The sequence below is a fragment of the Mizuhopecten yessoensis genome, unplaced genomic scaffold, assembly GCF_002113885.1.
Source record: "Mizuhopecten yessoensis strain PY_sf001 unplaced genomic scaffold, ASM211388v2 scaffold9049, whole genome shotgun sequence".
NCBI lineage: Eukaryota > Metazoa > Mollusca > Bivalvia > Pectinida > Pectinidae > Mizuhopecten > Mizuhopecten yessoensis.
The window spans coordinates 1,343,552-1,365,345 of NW_018407853.1; the positions used below are offsets into that span (position 1 = coordinate 1,343,552).

Genomic DNA, 21,794 nt, shown 5'->3' on the forward strand with positions numbered 1-21,794 from the left:
TGTTTAGAATCAGAGGTGCTAGTTTCAAATCCTTTTTAGTCTGAAATCTGTATGCTTGATATTGAATAAGGTGGTTTTATTGTTTTTTGTCACTTTGAATAATATTTCTGTTCATGTTAAAAACGAAATCAACTCTCTGTATAAATATATCAGGTGACCGTTAAGGCCCATGGGCCTCTTGTTCTTTCTTTCTGTTATATGTTGTTTTTTTAATCCATCCCATTCCAATAAATTTAATATAAAGAACGTTAATATGCATAATTTCCATGATAAAGGGAATTCTAATTCCTGGTATGTAAACAATTTGTATCATGGCATAACATTTACTGACAAATGTGTTTATGCCATCAATTAGAATCTGCTTTACAAGAGCTATTCTGTTATGTAGTATATTGTGTATTCAGTGTTTCAGAGAAAAGAAATGGTTTGTTCTCTTTTACTATTAACGAGTTGTATTCAGTATTAATTACATTAATTTCAGAAGTACACTGTAGATCTAGACTTGTTATATTCTGAAGTGGTGTTTAATCATGATGTACAATCTACAATGCACAGGTTTCCGGCTGTCCAACACTAAATGTATGAGTATCATTGACATGTGGAAGAAGATGTACCACCCCAATATTGTACAGCTGAGGGAGGTCTTCACCACCAAGGCCTTCGGGGACAATTGTGAGTACACCTTACTCTCTGAAAAACAATTACCGAATGGATTGTTTGGGATTTATTGTTTTTGTCAAAACCAGAAAAAAACAAAGTTCATTAAAACAGTTATTGTCATTTTTAGCTGCTATCCTCAGACATAAAACACATACCTCAGGGATAAAAAACATGGATTTATGTCATCACAGATTTTCCATTAAGGTGTTCTTTTTATAAACCTCATTACGTTATACACTGTTTTGAGAAAAAAAGGTAAATGCATCATATCTAAAGTATGGATTCTACTCTCCACTTCTAAATTATACTGTTGTATTTTGTAACTGGAATCATAGGTTTTAGTCAGGTAATAGAACTTTAAAACAAAAATAAAATACGCTGTTTCCTAATTTAATTTGATATTCATAATCAGTTAGATGTGGTTATTTATTAGCTCACCGGGTCCGAAGGACCAAGGTGAGCTTATGCCATACTGTGGCGTCCGTACGTCAACAATTTCTTTTAACCGACTTCTTCTTCTTAACCACTGATTGGAATTCAACTAAATTTGACTGGAAGCATCCTTAGGTGGTGTGGATTCAAAATTGTATAATTGGTAGGGCTGACCCCCTAGGGGGTTGAGGGGCAGGGCCAAAAGGGGGCAATTTGGCTATATTGCTACAAACAACTTCTTCTGTAGAACTATGCACTGGATATCAATCATATTTGAGCAAAAGCATTCATGGGAGGCAGGAATTCAAAATTGTCAAAGGGTGTGGCTGACCCCGCCAGGGGACTGAGGGGCTTTGCCACAAGGGGTCAATTTGACTATATTGCTTTAAGGGACTTCTTCGCTGGAACTAAGAGATGGATATCAACGATATTTGACTGAAAGCATCCCTAGGTAGTGAGGATTAAAAATTGTATAATTGGTTGGGCTGACCCCCCAGGGGGCTGAGGGGCTTGGCCAAAAGGGGGCAATTTGGCTATATTGCTACCAAGAACTTAATCTGTCGAACTGTGCACTGGATATCAATCACATTTGATCAAAAGCATTCATGGGAGGCAGGAATTCAAAATTGTCAAAGGGTGTGGCTGACCCCGCCCGGGGGCTGAGGGGCGGGCCAAAAAGGGGTATGTGGCTATACTGCTTTAAGCCACTTCTCTGGAACTAACTGATGGATATCAACCATATTTGACTGGAAGTAACCTAGGTGGTGGGGATTTATACAAATGGTGGGGCTGACCCCGCCAGGGGGCTGAGGGGCTTGGCCAAAAAGGGGCAATTTTGCTATATTGCTACAAACATCTTCTTCTGTAGAACTATGCACTTGATATCAATCATATTTGAGCAAAAGCATTCATGGGAGGCAGGGATTCAAAATTGTACGAATGGTGGGGCTGACCCCGCCAGGGGGCTAAGGGGCGGGCCAAAAAGGGGTATGTGGCTATACTGCTTTAAGCCTCTTCTCTGGAACTAAGAGATGGATATCAACGATATTTGACTGAAAGCATCCCTAGGTAGTGAGGATTCAAAATTATATAATTGGTTGGGCTGTACCCCCAGGGGGTTGAGGGGCTTGGCCAAAAGGGGGCAATTTGGCTATATTGCTACCAAGAACTTAATCTGTCGAACTGTGCACTGGATATCAATCACATTTGATCAAAAGCATTCATGGGCGGCAGGGATTCAAAATTGTACAAATGGTTGGGCTGACCCCCTAGGGGGTTGGGGGGCAGGGCCAAAAGGGGGTAATTTTGCTATATTGCTACAAACAACATCTTCTGTAGAACTATGCACTTGATATCAATCATATTTGATCAAAAGAATTCATGGGAGGCAGGGCTTCAATATTGTACGAATGGTGTGGCTGACCCCACCAGGGGACTGAGGGGCGGTCCAAAAAGGGTTATGTGGCTATACTGCTTTAAGCCACCTCTCTGGAACTAAGTGATGGATATCAACCATATTTGATTGGAAGCATCCCTAGGTAGTGAGGATTCAAAATTGTATAATTGGTAGGCCTGACCCCCTAGGGGGTTGGGGGGCAGGGCCAAAAGGGGTCAATTTGCCTATATTGCTTTAAGGGACTTCTTCTCTGGAACTAAGTGATGGATATCAACCATATTTGATTGGAAGCATCCCTAGGTAGTGAGGATTAAAAATTGTACAAATAGTGTGGCTGACCCCCCAGGGGACTGAGGGGCTTGGCCAAAAGGGGTCAATTTGACTATATTGCTTTAAGGGACTTCTTCTCTGGAACTAAGAGATGGATATCAACGATATTTGACTGAAAGCATCCCTAGGTAGTGGAGATTCAAAATTCTACAAATGATGGGGTTGACCCCCTGGGCTAAGGGGTGGGGCCAAAAAAAGTTTATTAATTGGAAATAGTTGAGATCCCCACCATATAACCATATATACAATTGCTGAGTATAAAGAGAAGAATGCACATTTGCTTTCATGATGGCCCTAGGGTCTGGCCCAACCCTATGAGGCATAGTCCCTGGGTCATAATTTTGAAACAGTTGAGATCCCCACCCCAAAGCTATATATACAAATACTGGGCATAAAGAGACGAATGTAGTCATGATATTAGAATAGACCCTGGGGTCTGACCAAACCCCTAGGGACCTAGTTTCTTAGTCACAGCTTGGAAACAGTTGAGATCCCCACCCTATAACCATATATATGCAATTGCTGAGTATAAAGAGATGAATGCACATATACTTCCAGGATGGCTTTGGGGTTTGCCCCACCCTTGGAGACTTAACCCCTGGGTCATAACTTCGAAATGGTTAAGATCCCCACCCCAAAACTATGTATACAATTGTTGGGCATAAAGAGACGAATGCAGTCATGATATTAGAATTGACCCCAGGGTCTGCCCCACCTTTGCAGACTTAACCCTTGGGTCATAACTTTGAAACAGTTGAGATCCCCAACCCAAAACTATAAATACACATGCTGGGCAAAAAGAGACGAATGCAGTCATGATATTAGAATTGATCCTGGGGTCTGGCCACAACCCTAGGGACCTAGTTTCTGAGTCGCAGCTTGGAAACAGTTGAGATCCCCACCCCATAACCATACATTAATATTAGATATCCAGGTGAGTGATACAGGCCCTTTGGGCCTCTTGTATTTATTTACCTGCACATCAGTGAGTTGTATTGTCTACCTGTGACACATACATTATACGGCAAATTAGTGTTACTTCCCTATCTCGTCAGATTGGGTACCTTTGTAGCCGTTTCATACTGTTTTTGAATGTGCTGTCACAAATACACCAACTGCTATAGATTTGTCAAAGTATGCATGGTTGAGCTATAGCTACCGAAAGTATGGAAAATAAAAGATTGGTTTGTCTCAGAATTCTGTCACCAGTTTTGATTGGAACTGACCTTTAGACATTCAAGAAACATAGTGATGTCACAATTGACAATATACATGTATACCTATTGTTGTTCTCACTATACCCTACTCTCTGATTGGTTATTTTTTTCTCGCGGGCACGAAGTGGAAACGAGATTTAGGTGTTGCTTTTCCGGTGACAGTGTCAACATAAAGTTTTTGTGTTCAAGTTAGTTTCTCTGAAAGTATAAGTGCTAAACCAACCAAACTTGGGCCGTAGATGCATGTTAGGTAGTACATCTCAACCCATGCATCAAATGCTGGATGAGCCCTACTTTTCAGGGTCCATTGACTTTGTCAACATCTCCATCAATATTAAGTTTTGCGTTTAAGTTAGTTTCTCTGATATGTGCAAGGATGGTCAAAGTGGGACATAGGCGAGACATATTAATCCGAATGGCTTGTTTTTTCACACCAAACCCTTCTCTGATTGGTTGATTTAGTGTAAAAAATAACAAAATGTTTATTACAGTAGAAAAATATGAACTTCATCATAGCTGTATAACCATCAATATGTTTTACAAATAAAACAAAATGTGATGTATAGTTTATGTGTATGACTACTTATGTTGTATTTACAGCTATAGTTTTTGTGTATGACTACTTATGTTTTATTTACAGCTATAGTTTTGGTTTATGACCACTAATCTTGTGTTTTACAGCTTTAGTTTTTGTGTATGACTTCAATGTTGTATTTTACAGCTATAGTTTTTGTGTATGACTACTTATGTTGTATTTTACAGCTATAGTTTTTGTGTATGACTACTAATATTATATTTTACAGCTAAAGTTTTTGTGTATAACTACTAATGTTGTATTTACAGCTATAGTTTTGGTTTATGACCACTAATGTTATATTTTACAGCTTTAGTTTTGGTTTATGACTACTAATGTTGTATTTACAGCTATAGTGTTTGTGTAAGACTACTTATGTTGTATTTTACAGCTATAGTTTTGGGTTATGACCACTACTGTTGTATTTACAGCTATAGTTTTTGTGTATGACCACTAATGTTGTATTTTACAGCTATAGTTTTGGATTATGACCAATAATGTTGTATTTACAGCTATAGTTATGTGTATGACTACTAATGTTGTATTTTACAGCTATAGTTTTGGTTTATGACCACTAATGTTATATCTTACAGCTTTAGTTTTGGTTTATGACTACTAATGTTGCATTTACAGCTATAGTTTTTGTGTATGACTACTTATGTTATATTTACAGCTATAGTGTTTGTGTATGACTATTTATGTTGTATTTACAGATATAGTTTTTGTGTATGACTACTTATGTTGTATTTACAGCTATAGTTTTGGTTTATGACCACTAATATTATATTTTACAGCTTTAGTTTTGGTTTATGACTACTAATGTTGTATTTACGGCTATAGTTTTTGTGTATGACTACTTATGTTGTATTTTACAGCTATAGTTTTGGGTTATGACCACTACTGTTGTATTTACAGCTATAGTTTTTGTGTATGACCACTAATGTTGTATTTTACAGCTATAGTTTTTGTGTATGACTACTTATGTTTTATTTACAGCTATAGTTTTGGTTTATGACCACTAATCTTGTGTTTTACAGCTTTAGTTTTTGTGTATGACTTCAATGTTGTATTTTACAGCTATAGTTTTTGTGTATGACCACTAATGTTGTATTTTACAGCTATAGTTTTGGTTTATGACTACTAATGTTGTATTTACGGCTATAGTTTTTGTGTATGACTACTTATGTTGTATTTACAGCTATAGTGTTTGTGTATGACTATTTATGTTGTATTTACAGCTATAGTTTTTGTGTATGACTACTTATGTTGTATTTTACAGCTATAGTTTTGGTTTATGACCACTAATGTTGTATATACAGCTATAGTTTTTGTGTATGACCACTTATGTTGTATTTACAGCTATAGTTTTTGTGTATGACTACTTATGTTGTATTTACAGCTATAGTGTTTGTTTATCACTATTTATGTTGTATTTACAGCTATAGTTTTTGTGTATGACTACTTATGTTGTATTTACAGCTATAGTTTTGTGTATGACTACTTATGTTGTATTTTACAGCTATAGTTTTGGTTTATGACCACTAATGTTGTATTTTACAGCTATAGTTTTTGTGTATGACTACTATGCGGGAGCAGAGACTCTGATGGCCCACCACTTCCACAATACAGGCGCCATGAACACCTACCATGGTAGCATGGACGGATCTGCTCGTCCATTCAACCCTAGTCACGGAGGAGGGGCTAGTGGAGGGGCAGCTGGTGGCAAGGGAAGTAAGTGTTCCTTTTTTTCTGATCTAATATTTTTGTTAATCGTCACGAGAAGAAGATCCTGTGAGATGCAGACATACAGAACCCTAATACTTGCAGTTGATTATAGTACTTCGTTAATTCCTGAATTATTCTCCTAGTTGTATTCTGAGTGGAAGATTCAATATTCTAGAGATCTGATTTACCAAACTGATCCTTTTTTCCGCAGATCCTAAGTTTCTCTTGTATAACATATACAGAAATAGCTTTTAGGTTAAATAATGATGTAATCTTATATTAGTAACGGACATAAAACAGACCTCCCTCCTCAATTATATGGGTACAGACTAAAAATATTTAAACTTTTCTCAGCCCTTAAAACTCAACAATGATTGAGTCTGGAAATATTATAAAAGAACTTTTGAAAATACTTCAATTTTATTTTGAAATAATGCTTAAAATATCCTATTTATTAGTCCCCCACCAGGAACTGGTAGGGGGGGGGGGGGACTATAGTTTTGCGCTGTGTCAGTCCGTCCTTCTGCTATCTCCTACACTACTTGTCACTGGAACTTCATACTTGGTGTATGGGTTCACCTTGGTGAGGCAGTGTGTCATGTATCAAAAGTAGGTCACCCTGACCTATATTTTGACATTTGATCTACATCAAGGAAAATTTTGTCCAGGCTTTATCTCCTGCACTACTGGTCACTGGAACTTCATACTTGGGGTATGGGTACCCCTTGGTTAGACGATGTGTCATGTATTAAAAGTAGGTCACTCTGACCTACATTTTGACCTGCATCAAAGAAAAAGTTTGTCCTGACTCTTATCTCCTACACTACTTGTCACTGGAATTTTATACTTGGAGTATGGGTTCATCTTGGAGAGGCGGTGTGTTGTATATCAAAGTAGGTAACTCTGTTTTTGACCAGGTCACTGACAAGGTCACTGACACTATTCCTTATTGAATATGGTGGGTCTGTCAAACATTTATATATAGAATTAGTTACTGCACAAATTTATCATCTATGCATTTCACATTCGGTGAGGGACTAAAATTCGTTGAATTGTCTTTTTTTGAATGTTTTCTATAATTAATATGTAAGTATTACCTTTTTCTGCAATTTATGTCAACGGCTTTTGCCACTTGTATTTATCTATATTATCTGTATTGTGTAGATGGGAATGGTCCTCGCCAACACGCTGGCTTGCTTCCAGAGAGCCTAATCTGGGCATATGTGGTACAGCTAAGCTCTGCCCTAAGGGCTATACATGCCGCAGGACTAGCATGCAGGACCATGGACCCCACAAAGATCCTCATCTATGGCAAGTCAAGATTGCGGCTTAACTGTGTTGGTATCCTGGATGTCCTCACCTTCGATAGTACCAATGGCAACCCTATGGCTGTGATGCCTCATTATCAGGTACAACTTGTAGGGTTTTATTGTTACAACCCCCTCTTAGACTATATTGTAATCACTGTGAGGGGGTATATAGTAATCACTGTGAGGGGGTATATAGTTATCAAAGTGAGTTGGTATATAGTAATCACTGTCAGGGGGTATATAGTAATCACTGTGAGGGGATATATATATATAGTAATCACAGTGAGGGGGTATATAGTAATCATTGTGAGGGGATATATATATATAGTAATCACAGTGAGGGGGTATATAGTAATCACTGTGAGGGGATATATATATATATATATAGTAATCACAGTGAGGGGGTATATAGCAATCACTGAGGGGATATATATATATATATAGTAATCACTGTGAGGGGGGTATATATATATAGTAATCACTGTGAGGGGGTATATAGTAATCACTGTATCTATTATTTTGGGCCTTCATTAACTTTGTTTTTAATTTCATATCAATATGCAGAGGCATAGGAACTTTTATAGAACATAATTTTGTTTGTACAGTTAATTTGAAGTGTTTAAGTAACAACACCTTTGCAAATAAGTATAATTACCAAGAAACCTGAAAGCTATATATAAGGTGAAGGTCATTTAAATTTTGACCAACTGTTTTAGGATTTTTTTACAAATCACATTAAAGTTAAAGGAAGTCATGAAATATATATTAAATAATTTCAGCGCAGCTATATTTCACTCTTATTTATAATTCACTGTAATTGATGTGATTTCAGCAAGATGACTTGCTGTTCATGGGGCGTGTGGTATTGGCCCTGGCCTGTAACACTGTACTGGCCATTCAGCGAGACAGCTTCCAAAACTCAATGGAACTCATTGCCAGAAACTACTCAGCAGATCTTAAGAACCTCTTCTTGTAAGACTTTTCCTTCACAATTGCTATAAATTTTGTATGCTACACAAATTCATCCTTCCACATTTCAAATATTACTAATGATGTAAATGAAAATAGAAAAGATGAGCAACAACACAACTGAATCCGGTACAAAATGTAATGTTTGATTTACATCCTAAGTGCTGACATGTTTCGGCCAAAGGGAGGCCGTCTTCAGAGCACAGTTACATGATGTTTGCAACTTTGGTACAATGACAATAAAGGTCATGTGACTAGAACAGAGTTACAGTCTGGTAGGGTGAAAAGGTTTAGCCATTTTTTATTGGTGCATAATAGAATAAGTGCAAAATAATTTCAGTAATGATGTAAATGTTGAGACACACTTTCCAGGATGAATTTTCTCCATGATCTTCAAATGACATCCTTATTATGCAAATGCATTATGGAGGTCATAATTAAAATGGAGATCTGGGCCCGTATTCATGAAACTGTTCTCATGGATTTTGTGCTCAAACCGACTTTCTTGTAACAGTTCATTTGATATCCAATGCTGACATAGTTTAGTTATAGCTCTCTCTTCTATATATTTACATATGCTAATCTGTTATATGCAGTGTTCAAGAGCAAGTGTTATAAGACTTTCACGCTATGCTTGACTGTTTTAGGTACTTACTGGCCAATCAGAACCGGCCCAGGAGCATTAATGACATAATGCCAATGATTGGGGCGAGGTTCTACACCCAGCTAGACTCTGCTCAACTCAGGAGTGATGTGATAGAGACGGAGCTGGCCAAGGTTTGTCACCCACCTCCTTATACCATTTGTCCAGAGAGACTTTGGCGGGTTTGGTAATAATTTTAGGGAGACATATGAAGGAATATTTAAAAAAAAAGTGAAAAGGGGACCTCGAAATATGTTGCAGTAAGCAAAGTGTGAAATGAAACGAGGGGTACTGTATCAGGGTTTGTACTGTATGCCTTGTCCAAAAAATAGTCGATAGGTCAGGGAAATAGCAATGATAATTCTTTTGAAAGACATGAATAACATATTATGGAAACATACACTATCAATTGTTGATGTGGGTAATAAATAAAACTTTCATATATAAATCTCATTGTTTTTGTTTACAGGAAGTAGAGAATGGTCGAGTGCTCCGACTGATGAGCAAGTTTGGGATTATCAACGAAAGGCCAGAGTAAGTACTGTGTTTCACTTTCCTTATTAACATGCAGTGGACTTTGATATTAGTCCTGATCCATCATCTGATGGTGGGCTATTCAAATCACCTTTCGTCTGTGGTCTGTCGTCCAATGGTCATCTGTCCTTAAATTTACATTTCTTTTTATTTTAACTATTCAACATCCCACTTCAGGTTAAAATGTTTGAGCAGGTTTTTTCAGACAGTTTTGTATCACCACAATCAATAGGCTGTTGATTATTATAAGGTTGAGACAAATATTAAAATGGAGTGTAAGTAATGTGCTGAACCATATTTTGATATTTTAGGGGCCAAAATCAGCTCAATTGGATTTGTTTCAAGATCTTGAGCAGGTTGTTTTTATGCAGAGTTAGATCACCCAAGTAATGTAATAATATAATATTATAGGGTGAGGCTTTAATATGATAAGTAAGTAATGTGCTGAACCAATTTTCATATTCCAAAAGCAGCTTAACTGGACTTTGTTCAAGTTTTTTAACAAATGTTTGGGCAGTGTTTGATCACCAAACTTAATAGGCTGTTGAATTAATTGTCATCTGTATTTTTTAGAACTATATGTCAGAACTTTATTGTTATTATGTTAATTAAAGTAAGTTACAATTTGAGGAAAATGCTCAAAAAATGGAGTAAAACAGTTGAGGACAAATGTTTGCTTTTTCCGTTGATATATTTCATAGAAAACAATCCTATGCCCCCACCATGGTAACTATGTGTATAATAATGATGAAATATCAATTCAATAGTTTTGACTTAATGCTGTTGTTACAACTAATATTTACAGGTTCAACCTGGATCCACAGTGGTCTGAAACGGGTGATAGATACATGCTAAAGCTGTTCAGAGATTACCTGTTCCACCAGGTGGATGAGAATGGGGCTCCTTGGATTGATATGGCCCACATCGTACAGTGCTTAAACAAGGTGTGTATTAACAGTCCTGTTTACTAGATTTAAACATAAGATATTATGTAATAATGATAATAATAATTGGAGGTTCTTATATACTGCTTTATCACAACCTGGTTTGTAGGTCGTCTCAAAGCGGTTCACAAATTATTATCCGTACACAGAATAAACCCACCAATGACCTGTCTGTTCCTCATAGCTTCATAGCATCATTGTCATGTAATTACACAAGTGTTCTGTGGCAGATTTTTAAAAGGTATTTAAGTCGTTCACCCCTGAAGGTTCATTATGAACTAATCCAGCCTTTGAACTGGAAGAGTTCAAATGTGTCTTAAGGGGTGAATGAGTTCAGAAATAATATATTCTGCTACAGCCAAATGTCAACTAATAAATAGTCTACTTGAATTGAAATGGTGATGTCTGTATCACAATTATATGATAAAATCACCTGTGACAAAATCTAGGAATAACTTTCTTGGTTAAGTTAAGAGTAGAAAATGTGAATCTACTTTTGTTTTGGACAAAGATTGTGTATAATTTCTGTTGATTATTGTTTTTGTTGATAAAAGACTTGTTTTAAGTTTTTGTGGATTGTTGTCATTGATAAAGACTGTTGACAGTTTCTGTTGCGTGTTTGTTGTTGAGGATACATATCATTCCTATTTATGTTGATAGCTGGATGCTGGCACATCGGAGAAGATCTGTCTTATGTCTCGTGATGAACACAGTGTGCTAGTGGTCTCATACGCAGAACTCAAACAGAATTTTGAGCAGTCATTTAACGATCTCGTGTCGGCACGTCACCAGAACGGGACCTACTCTTAGTGGTCATAAGACAAGCCGACAACTGTCAGTGGCTGTCAGTCTTACATGGATGTTTATTGGAACAGATTATTTGTAAGTTATGGAACAATGAAAACATTTTGTATTTCAACTGGTCATTGCATATCTTAAATTAAACAGCGATAAAGTGCGACAAAGAGCTATGAAGGGCAGTGTAATCGGAACTGATCTTGAACTTTCTGTACAGACAGTGATGTTTCTGACCACACCCAGGAGAGATAACTCCTTGACATATATCGTGAAGTAAGCTCTGTCCTTATGCCTAAGGCAGCAAAAATGTGTCATTTGTTTCAATATTGTTTTTGATTGGGAAAAATGCATTTTCTTTTTGAATGGAAATAATTGATATGGACATTTTTATGATTATTGTATAAATTGAACTGGTTTTTGTTTCAATGGTATTGTATTGTAAGATTGATATTCAATTTTATGAACAAATTGATAAAAAAAACAGTGTGTATAGGAATGTACAATACTTGTTTTGCATGCTGACCCCATGTATGGGGCTGACCCTGTGTATGGGGCCGAACTTGTGTACGGGGCTTAACCTGTGTACATTTATGGACGATAAACTTGCACCTTCCTTGTCTACAGCAGGCAGGACTTGTTGAAGTAGGTTTAACAAGGGCATATTTTTGTATGTTCAGATTTGTTAATACCTCTGATGAATTTTTAAAGTGACCTTTCATCTTTGTTAATATAAATTTTTATATGGCCATTTTCAGTTACAAGAGGTAATAATTCAAATGCTTTGGAATGAAGAAAGGTTTATGATTTTGTATCCTACATTCTTCAGAAAAAACAACTTGAATATATCAAAGAATAAATATTTGCAGCCAAATCATGTCTCTATGAAAAAACAATCATGGTTGTTTTGAAAGGTTAAGGAAACATTGTATAATGAATATTTGAAATTCTATAAAATACTGGCATTCCATTCGCATCAGCATTTGCCCATTGTACAACCACTCCTTGCATAATTTTCATTGAAGATTTTCCGATGGCATCTCATAGAATAGTTCCCATATGTGTGAAAGACTGCAAATAGGACAGCATAAAGATCTCGTTTAAAATCAAACTCACCAAAATAGCATTAGCTTTGTTTAGCACTGTATGGCTCACTGTTAGATACTTCAGACCTGTGCTATTGACACAGAAAATATCACATATCTGTGATCAGTGGACAGAATATCTTGTTTATGAAAAGGTACTCAAAGGTCTGGAAGTAAAATAAATACATATCTACAACAATCTCAAAGTCAAAATGTTTATCTTATTCTATTTGGATGTTTGATGTGGCTAAAATGTTGAGATTTGTTACCGGTGCTGTCAGCACAAGAAATTTATACTGACAATTAATTGAATGGACAGATATATAATCCTTATAGTAAGATAGTGTCTCATCTGCTTGATCGATCATTTCATCGGAAAAAAACAAATTGTTCCTTCATAAATATGTTGATAGATTATATAATATTTTAATTAATTGTTCGCGATGAAATATATGATAGGATTCCATCAATAAAAGTTGAAGATATAGTTTATTGACTAATCAATGCTCACAGCTCTTTCTTTGGAATAAAGACTGCCATAGGGTAAGATTACAATGGAGTTTTGACAAAATCATTAATTATGTTTCCAAGTGAACAATAATAATTTGAAGTATAAGCATGTTTCCAAAATATATCTTACAGCAGCAATATAGGATGAATGAGTTCATACTGCTGAAGTAGCATCCAGCCTTTCCATTGGTCAAAGACTAGGCAGATATTCTTTATTGATAATCTTTGTCGAAGATACTTTTTACAACTTAAGATCTTGGTTTATGTAGTGAAAAGTCATAAATAGAAAGTTTAATGGTTTCTGAATGAGGAGCATGTTATTTCACTGTTGTGGCAGAATATAACAACATTTGCCCTGGTGCTAAAATTGTTATTTTACCAAAATGTGTATGGTTTTCAATAGGCAACCTTCAGATGTTCTCTAAACAGCATGACTTAGTCAATTACAACAATGAAATCAATATCTGTTTGAATAGTGTCACAGACAAGTTTTGTTTTATAGATTTCAATGAAACTTTCGTGATTGCCGTTACTGTCGGTGCATCAGCTACTTAATATAAACTTACAGATAAAGAGGATTTTTGGTGGGCGTTCTAGTTAGAGTACATCGACAAGAATAATTGGGGTTTATATACATTATATGAGTGTGAATTGTGAAAATTGAAATTGTCCTCAAAACATTTCTGGTACTTGTTATAAAGTTTTAGGCTTCTGTTTCTTAATGACATAGCTATAGTTAATGTATCCAGCCAAGATTTTTTTTAAACAATTTCAGTCCTGTCAACAATGTCACAGGCAAATCAGCCTTTGTTTCTGTGATCTCAGTTTATAAATTAGCAAGCACTATTAATTGATTTCTGATCTATATAGATAACAGGAATCTAGGTAAACAGTGTTTGATAGCCTTAGGAATAAAACATTCTGTATGGTGATTTATCAGATATTTACTGCAAATGCTCAAAACCCATACCACGTTTTCCTTGGCTGAGGATTTAGGTTGAGTTCCATACCGAATCCTCAGCTAGTTGAGAAAATTTTAAGCACCTTTATTTTATTTTTTTCAATTTCTGTTATTTGTTAACTTCAGGTCACATTGTGGTTAGAATGCTACAATTTGTTGAGATCTTTTCATATTGAGAATGTCTTCATTAAGATCAAAAGCATCAGTTGGATGTAAACACATGCAGCTCACGGATACATTCTTCATTTCTTGAATCACATGAAATCTTGCCATTGGTTTGGGTGAAGAGGATTTCATCATGGCTTTTAAAATTGCATGAAAAATATATTTTTCTGAATAATCACTCATCCATTATATATATGGTTACTGGAGACAAAAACAGGAGATTGCATGTTAATTAAATAATACATATTTACAAATGTTCTTCATCGATCATTGAAGATAAAGTTTGTCAAAAGCAACAAACACCATACCAAACTGATTTACATGTATGTGATCATAAGTCTTTTGATTTTTTTTTCTTGAAGTGCTCCATGAGATACATCAACACTGTCTGAATTGTCAGTATAACCTTCCAATGGTGAATGCACTTGTACAATATAAAAATGCCAGTATGTTAAAAAGACAATTAGTAAAATGACGCTGAAATTCAGGTCGGTCAGAGTTTCTATTTTCATGATTTGAGTCAGAATTGCCTCCCCTTAATTCATTACTTCTGATATGACCAGACAACAAAACATACACAAGCAAAAGAAACGTCATTATTTCTCTTTGAATTATTATGTATTTGGTAAGATTTCACCATGTGGTTGAATTCACAACACTTGTTGACCAAGTATCAGTTGGACTTTGTAGAGTAGGAACAATTGAAGCCAGACCGATGGAATTGTAAGTCATGTTGGGGATTGTAGAGCTGAGGAGAAGGCGCTGTGATGTTTTGTTTTAATATAATTTACCACTGTGACTAAATGTACATATTCATATTTTAATGTTTTTTTCAAGTGAAAATTTTAAGAAAACTGACTGAAGGGATATTTTCTCCGAATTGCTCACCTGGAAATATGTCGTAAATTATTCTTACACGATTTGATATTTCCTACGAACAAATAGCAAACATGACAACATGTATCTGGATGTGTGAAGCCCTATGGATTTCTGCAGTGTATATGTCTGAACAAGGATGTATTGGTTCATTTGTAAACGATTTTATCTCAGATATTGGTGTTCTGTGTAGTACTTGTTAAGGAGGGAATAGTAATGTGAACTGAAAAAAGAATGTATATGCTGTATTTCAACACAGTTGTCCCTGTTTATCAACTCCAAAGTCCGGCATTAATCGTCCGAGGTATTGGTTGGACTGCAGTGTTAATTAACTGGTTGGTTATAACCTTCCATGGCTTCGATTGGTCAATATTCTGAACTATGGAATGGTTTTAGGAATGATGTCCTTTAAATTTTTGCTCGTCCGTTACAGATCATATTTATGGCTTACAAGTGTTAAATTTTGGGAATACTTAGAATTGGTGAAATCAAGCATTATCCAAACTATGGAGTATAAAGCTGTAAACACAGGTGATACGTCAATTAGCAAATTTAGCATCTGGAACAAATTCCTATGTGTCCAGAGTAGTCTTGTTCATGGTATCAGAAATTGTGAAAGATAGAAGTTACAAAGATTTAGACAGTTTTCTGATCAAACTGTGTTGTTAGAAAAAAGGAATTTGCTACAGCTCACTTTCTTTTCAAAACTGGAAATTGAACTTGATAATGGTAAACATGGCCAACAAAAGTTTGTTACTGTACATGTGGAACCTCTATATATATACTTGTATGTGTAAGGATAGGACATTGTTATGTGGACAGGAGGACTAAAGGATACTGGTTATGTTGTTGTATACTATACAACACGTGTAGTAATTGTGATGGAGGGGACGGACTGTGATGACAGGAGACGGGTTAGGTTGTTGTATACTATTCATTGTGGGTATTGATATAACTTTGTTATGGAACTGATACATCATCATTGAAAAAGTAATATGTCAAAGAGATTCTATAAATTAGAAGTTGACAAATTATTGTGATGATGCAAATGTAATATTGAAACTAGTTGTTGTGCTACAAAATCATTTGGAGTTCTGATTAATGGCATTGCTTTTTGAGCTGTTGACTATGGGTGCACTTGATTCACGCTGCACCGTGCCTTTACTGAACTGATATTGGATAGCTATAGGGGAGCAATATCTCAGTTATTTTATTACGCATGGTATATGCCTTGATGTACCTTATCTAGGAACATATCCATGAATGCCTTTAATATGTCTACTTAGTGTATTTTTCACATGTTAGACAAACTGGATGAATCAGAACTTGCATCACACATCTAAGTTCTATAAACGCATTATATTGTTAGAAGTTGAGCATATTTGATTGGTGAAGAATCACCTGTGAGAACAAGTGAAGAGGGTGGGCGGTGAATCAGGTGCACTTGTCACTTTTCTGAGATGTCAGTTTGAGTAATGCCTTTTGTAAGACCCAGGAAAAATTGATTTGTTGGAATGTATGTACATATATGTGAATTATTGATGGTCAGATCAGTGATTTCCCTTGACAAAAATAGATATTGATATTTTTATGATGTGGCCATGTTAGATATGATTTCAGTTAATCTGGCCAGTGATGATTGACCCAGGCATAGTGAATTGTGCCCAGAACTGTATTGGCCACGGTAAATATGGGCTGTCATTAACCCTCAAGATAAACATGGGTTTCAATTGACCCTTAATCTGATTGGCCACAATAAATTTAGGTGACCATTGGAGCGATTGTTATGTTGGCAAAGGGAACTTTTGGGTTGCCATTCTCCCAGATAAAACTGGGAGGCTATGAGTGCTGCTGGAAAACTCCACACACTGTTTTAGAAAGATTTTGTCATGAATTGTTTTAACTTTATTGTTTTGTGATCATTATAAATCATGTTTTCATGTCATCTCATTACACTTTTAAAATTAGTGTTATTTATTTCAACAACACTGTCATCATGATTGACTCCATTCCATGTAATGTTATGGTGCAAGTTTCAGAATAGTCACTCAACTGGAAATCTCACGCTTAGCCTTAATTGCTAAAGTCTGTTGACACTACTTCTTTAAACAGTTTCATATAACTAGAAGTTGAATCGAACCTGCATACAGTGATTGTACTAATAACACAAGATGATAGCTTTAATTTTTCTGTTCTAATCTTTTTTCTGTAATAAGATCAGTTACACCAACGCAGCATTGTGTAATAATGATCAGTTTGTTTACATGTGGAGCTAGGTTTTTACAATATGAGGAATGAATAGGAAATGAAACCCCCACAGCCAGGTTGTTCTCCGTTATCTTTGTCAAAGATGGCCAAAGTCTTGTTCATTGTTTGTTAAAACCTAAATTTAAATGAATGATAACTTATGGTTAAGGAGGAATTTAGCCCCTATATAACAGTTTTATGGTAAGGAAACAAAATGCAACATTTTAAAAAGTAAAGTCAGTTTAAATACTTGCAATGCCTATCAGAGTTATAATCTGGTGTTAAAAGTGCTCTAGGAATGATACAATGCTGATCATACAGCTGGAGTGAACTGCACTAGTGTGTTTTAGCCAATTAGTTTAAAGACCTTCGGTAGTTCAATTCTGGACATCCATTTAAAAGAGGTGTATTGCGGTGTAATTTGGAATAGATTTATTTTTGTATCATTAAAGGTTGTATTACATTTTGCGATATCCCATAGTCATCTTTTCTCAATAACATTTCAGTTCTAGACTACAGTGCGTACAATTCATTGTGAACTTCTTTATTTTACATGGATTTAATTGGAATTTTCTGTGTGGAATTTTGTGCCCTTTCACAGGTAATTTCCTGTACTTTACATGTAAACTTTTAATGTCAATAACCATTGGCATTGATGGTTGATTGCAACCATATGAAGCTGAACAGTTGGTTTACTGTTACAGGTAAAAACTGTTGACATGATATTTACTGTTACTGGTAAAAACTGTTGACAGGTGGTTAACTGTAAATGTACAGGTAATACTGTTGACAGGTGGTTAACTGTAAAGGTAAAGGTAATACTGTTGACAGGTGGTTAACTGTACATGTACAGGTAATACTGTTGACAGGTGGTTAACTGTAAATGTACAGGTTATACTGTTGATGGGTGGTTAACTAAATTTACAGGTTATACTGTTGATGGGTGGTTAACTAAATTTACAGGTTAACAATATTGGCAGGTAGTTTACTGTAACTTACAGGTAAAAACTGTTGTTTTCTGTAACAAATATTATTGACAGGTGATTGATTCACTGTAAATTTACAGGTAAATATTGTTGATAGGTGGTTTAGTATTACTGTATAGATAAATACTGTTCATAGGTAGTTAATCATTACTGTAGGGTAAATGCAGAGGTGTACTGTCAATGTCGAGGGTAGTTGTCATTACTTTAACAGGGTTTTAGTATAGTTGGTATGATATCCAACTCTTACTACAAACGAGTGGAGTGTTCTGAAGCTTGCATCCTTCCATACTCGTGATCAATACAGTGTCAGTGGTTTCTCCAGATCTGTACAGAAATTTGCAATTGTTCTTTTGATGTACAGAGAATATTTTTATGGCAATGTTGAAATATGAAATAAAATATGAAAAATGCATCAAACAAAAATAATAAAAGTAAAATATTAATGATGTTCAGTGTTATTTGTATACAAAAACTGAATGGGTAGATAGTAATAAGCTGCTAGAAGAGGATTTTCCTAACAATGATGTTAAAAAAAAATTAAAAAAAATCAAAAATGTTTTTATTTTCTTATAAAGACAATTTTCTTTTATAGCAGCCACATTTTATTATCTCCCCATAAATGATATAAACAGTGTACAGGAATTCCACGCGTTGTGTTGGATTAAAGTTCACTTTTTGTGTCGCCTGCGAAAAGCTGGTGACTCATAGGTATTGCTTTGTCGGCTGTGGCGGCGGCGGCATCATCCGAACAGAGGTTTTCGTGCGATAACTTGAGTTTCCTTGGGCCGATCAAACTCAAACTTCATGCAGTGCTTCCTTACCAAAAGTGCTTGATTGGGATTGCTTTTCAGGTCCAAAGGTCAAGGTCACTGTTACTATAAATAGAAAATCTGTTTTTGTGCGATAACTTGAGTTTTCTTGGGCCGATCCAACTCAAACTTCATGCAGTGCTTCCTTAAAACTTCCCAGAATAACAGATTATATAACAAAATGATGCCATCCAAAAACATAATCTATGATTATTGCTTACTTTGAACATTATTTCTTGAAATGAAAAGTGTATCTATTTCTTCGTAATCTCCAAGCTTCCTGCGCAGGCGACACATCCACTTCCGTGGAATTCTTGTTCACCTTTACCTATTAAGGTTATGTATCACTTGACTGTTATTTGCACCACTTTTAACAGAGTTCCACACTTTTGAATTTTTAGCCCACCATCATCTGATGGTGGGCTATTCAAATCACCCTGCGTCCGTGGTCCGTTGTCCGTCGTCCGTCGTCCGTCCGTAAACAATTCTTGTTATCGGTATTTCTCAAGAAGAACCAGAGGGATCTTTCTCAAATTTTATATGCAGGTTCCCTTGGTCCTTAGCTGTGCAGGGCAACTTTTGAGACTGATCGGATAAACAACATGGCCGACAGGCAGCCATCTTGGATTTTGATAGTGAAAGTTTGTTATCGCTATTTCTCGAGAAGTACCAGAGGGATCTTTCTCAAATTTTATATGTAGGTTCCCCTTGGTCCTTAGCTGTGCAGGGCAACTTTTGAGACTGATCGGATAAACAACATGGCCGACAGGCAGCCATCTTGGATTTTGATAGTGAAAGTTTGTTATCGCTATTTCTCAAGAAGTACCAGAGGGATCTTTCTCAAATTTTATATGTAGGTTCCCCTTGGTCCTTAGCTGTGCAGGGCAACTTTTGAGACTGATCGGATAAACAACATGGCCGACAGGCAGCCATCTTGGATTTTGATAGTGAAAGTTTGTTATCGCTATTTCTCAAGAAGTACCAGAGGGATCTTTCTCAAATTTTATATGTAGGTTCCCCTTGGTCCTTAGCTGTGCAGGGCAACTTTTGAGATTGATCGGATAAACAACATGGCCGACAGGTAGCCATCTTGGATTTTGATAGTGTGGGTTTGTTACCGCTATTTCTCCGGAAGAACTAGAGGGATCTTTCTTAAATTTTATATGTAGGTTCCCCTTGGTCCTAGCTGTGCAGGGCAATTTTAGAGACTGATCGGATAAACAACATGGCCGACAGGCAGCCATCTTGGATTTTGATAGTGAAAGTTTGTTATCGCTATTTCTCGGGAAGTACGGGAGGGATCTTTCTCAAATTTTAAATGTAGGTTCCCCTTGATCCCTCGTTGTGTATGTTATATTTTGAGACTGATCATAAAAACAAAATGGATTAAAAGAAGAACTAAACAGATCTTTCTCATATTGCAATGATCGATTCTATTTCTTTCACATTAAGTACTGTACTAGTAAATATGTGAAATGACAAACTCACTTTGAAGGTTGGCTTTCATACACATCAGTATTAAGTTTAGATCAAAAGTTACCTCAAGGTGCATTTACTGTAAAGGGATCTTTCTCAAACAGATTAGAGGAAAGAAGAGAAAAGATCGAACTGACAAAGAACTAATGAAGATGGTACAAAGGTGGGCGCCAAGATCCCTCTGGAATCTCTTGTTTTCTGTAGAAATGAAATGATTTGTTCCATATTTGATTTGAAGGGGCCTTGTGGAAACAGAACAAATTTGTATAAATGGTGGATCTGACCCCCACCCCCACCACAGGCTAGAGGGTTTGGGTCCAATAGGAGAAATGGAGGTAAATACTTTAAATTACTACTATTCGTGAACGAATGTATGGATTTTGATAACATTTGGTCTGGAGACTAATTGGATGAATGCGATCCAATGTTGTATAAATGGAGGCAATGGCTCTCCTGGGGCCAGAGAAGCAAGGCACAATAAACCCAAAAACGAACAACACATGTTATATAATTGTAATAGCCAGGTGAGCGATACAGGCCCTTTGGGCCTCTTGTTTTAACAACCATCAGTTTAATGTGTACGGTATCCTATCGTTAACTATAACAAATAAATATATAATGCAACTTTAAATCGCATGTGTAAGGTAGCAAACATCCTTAACGCTAAAAGAAATCGTGGGTATGATGTACAAGTTAGCAAAAATACTTGTTAAGAACAAATAGTAAGAATCCTCTTGTACACAAATCAAGTTATGCTGGTTATTATGGCATATCTCCTGTCTCTAAATTTGTAAAATATGTGGCTAAATATAGTTACTCTGCAATTGCAAGTACACTTTGCTCTATCATAACGGGTATAGCTCATTGATTAACAGCTACAAAGTTCACAGATCTTCCATTGAGATTAAATTGAATTACTGCATCTATTTCTTTTCGTAATCAAACGTAAAGGGCAAAGTCGTTACTGTCATGACACGTAAAGTTGTTAAACCTTCTGGTAAACACTTCGTTGCCATTACATGTATGTGTTACACTTTAGCTTTCGTTATCGTGCCACATGGGATTAAGTGCTTGCAGAAATGCATTGAAACTGTCATTCAGGGGTCTGAAACTTAATAGGATCAAAAATATGATTTATATTTTTTGCAAA

The 21,794-nt window shown here is 36.0% G+C and overlaps 1 protein-coding gene across 2 annotated transcripts in view; it reads left to right on the forward strand.

Moving 5' to 3' along the window:
- The window catches only part of LOC110457243 (PAB-dependent poly(A)-specific ribonuclease subunit PAN3-like), a 34,388-nt gene extending 16,086 nt beyond the window's left edge, over window positions 1-18,302 (forward strand). For both annotated transcript variants that reach the window (XM_021508425.1, XM_021508426.1), the window contains exons 10-17: window positions 556-672; window positions 6,170-6,340; window positions 7,499-7,743; window positions 8,477-8,616; window positions 9,261-9,390; window positions 9,726-9,790; window positions 10,596-10,734; window positions 11,395-18,302. In XM_021508425.1, coding sequence (XP_021364100.1) covers window positions 556-672; window positions 6,170-6,340; window positions 7,499-7,743; window positions 8,477-8,616; window positions 9,261-9,390; window positions 9,726-9,790; window positions 10,596-10,734; window positions 11,395-11,544 — 1,157 coding nt within the window. In that variant the 3' untranslated portion in view covers window positions 11,545-18,302. The remainder of the gene's footprint in view (window positions 1-555; window positions 673-6,169; window positions 6,341-7,498; window positions 7,744-8,476; window positions 8,617-9,260; window positions 9,391-9,725; window positions 9,791-10,595; window positions 10,735-11,394) is intronic.
- The last annotated feature ends 3,492 nt before the right edge of the window (window positions 18,303-21,794 follow it).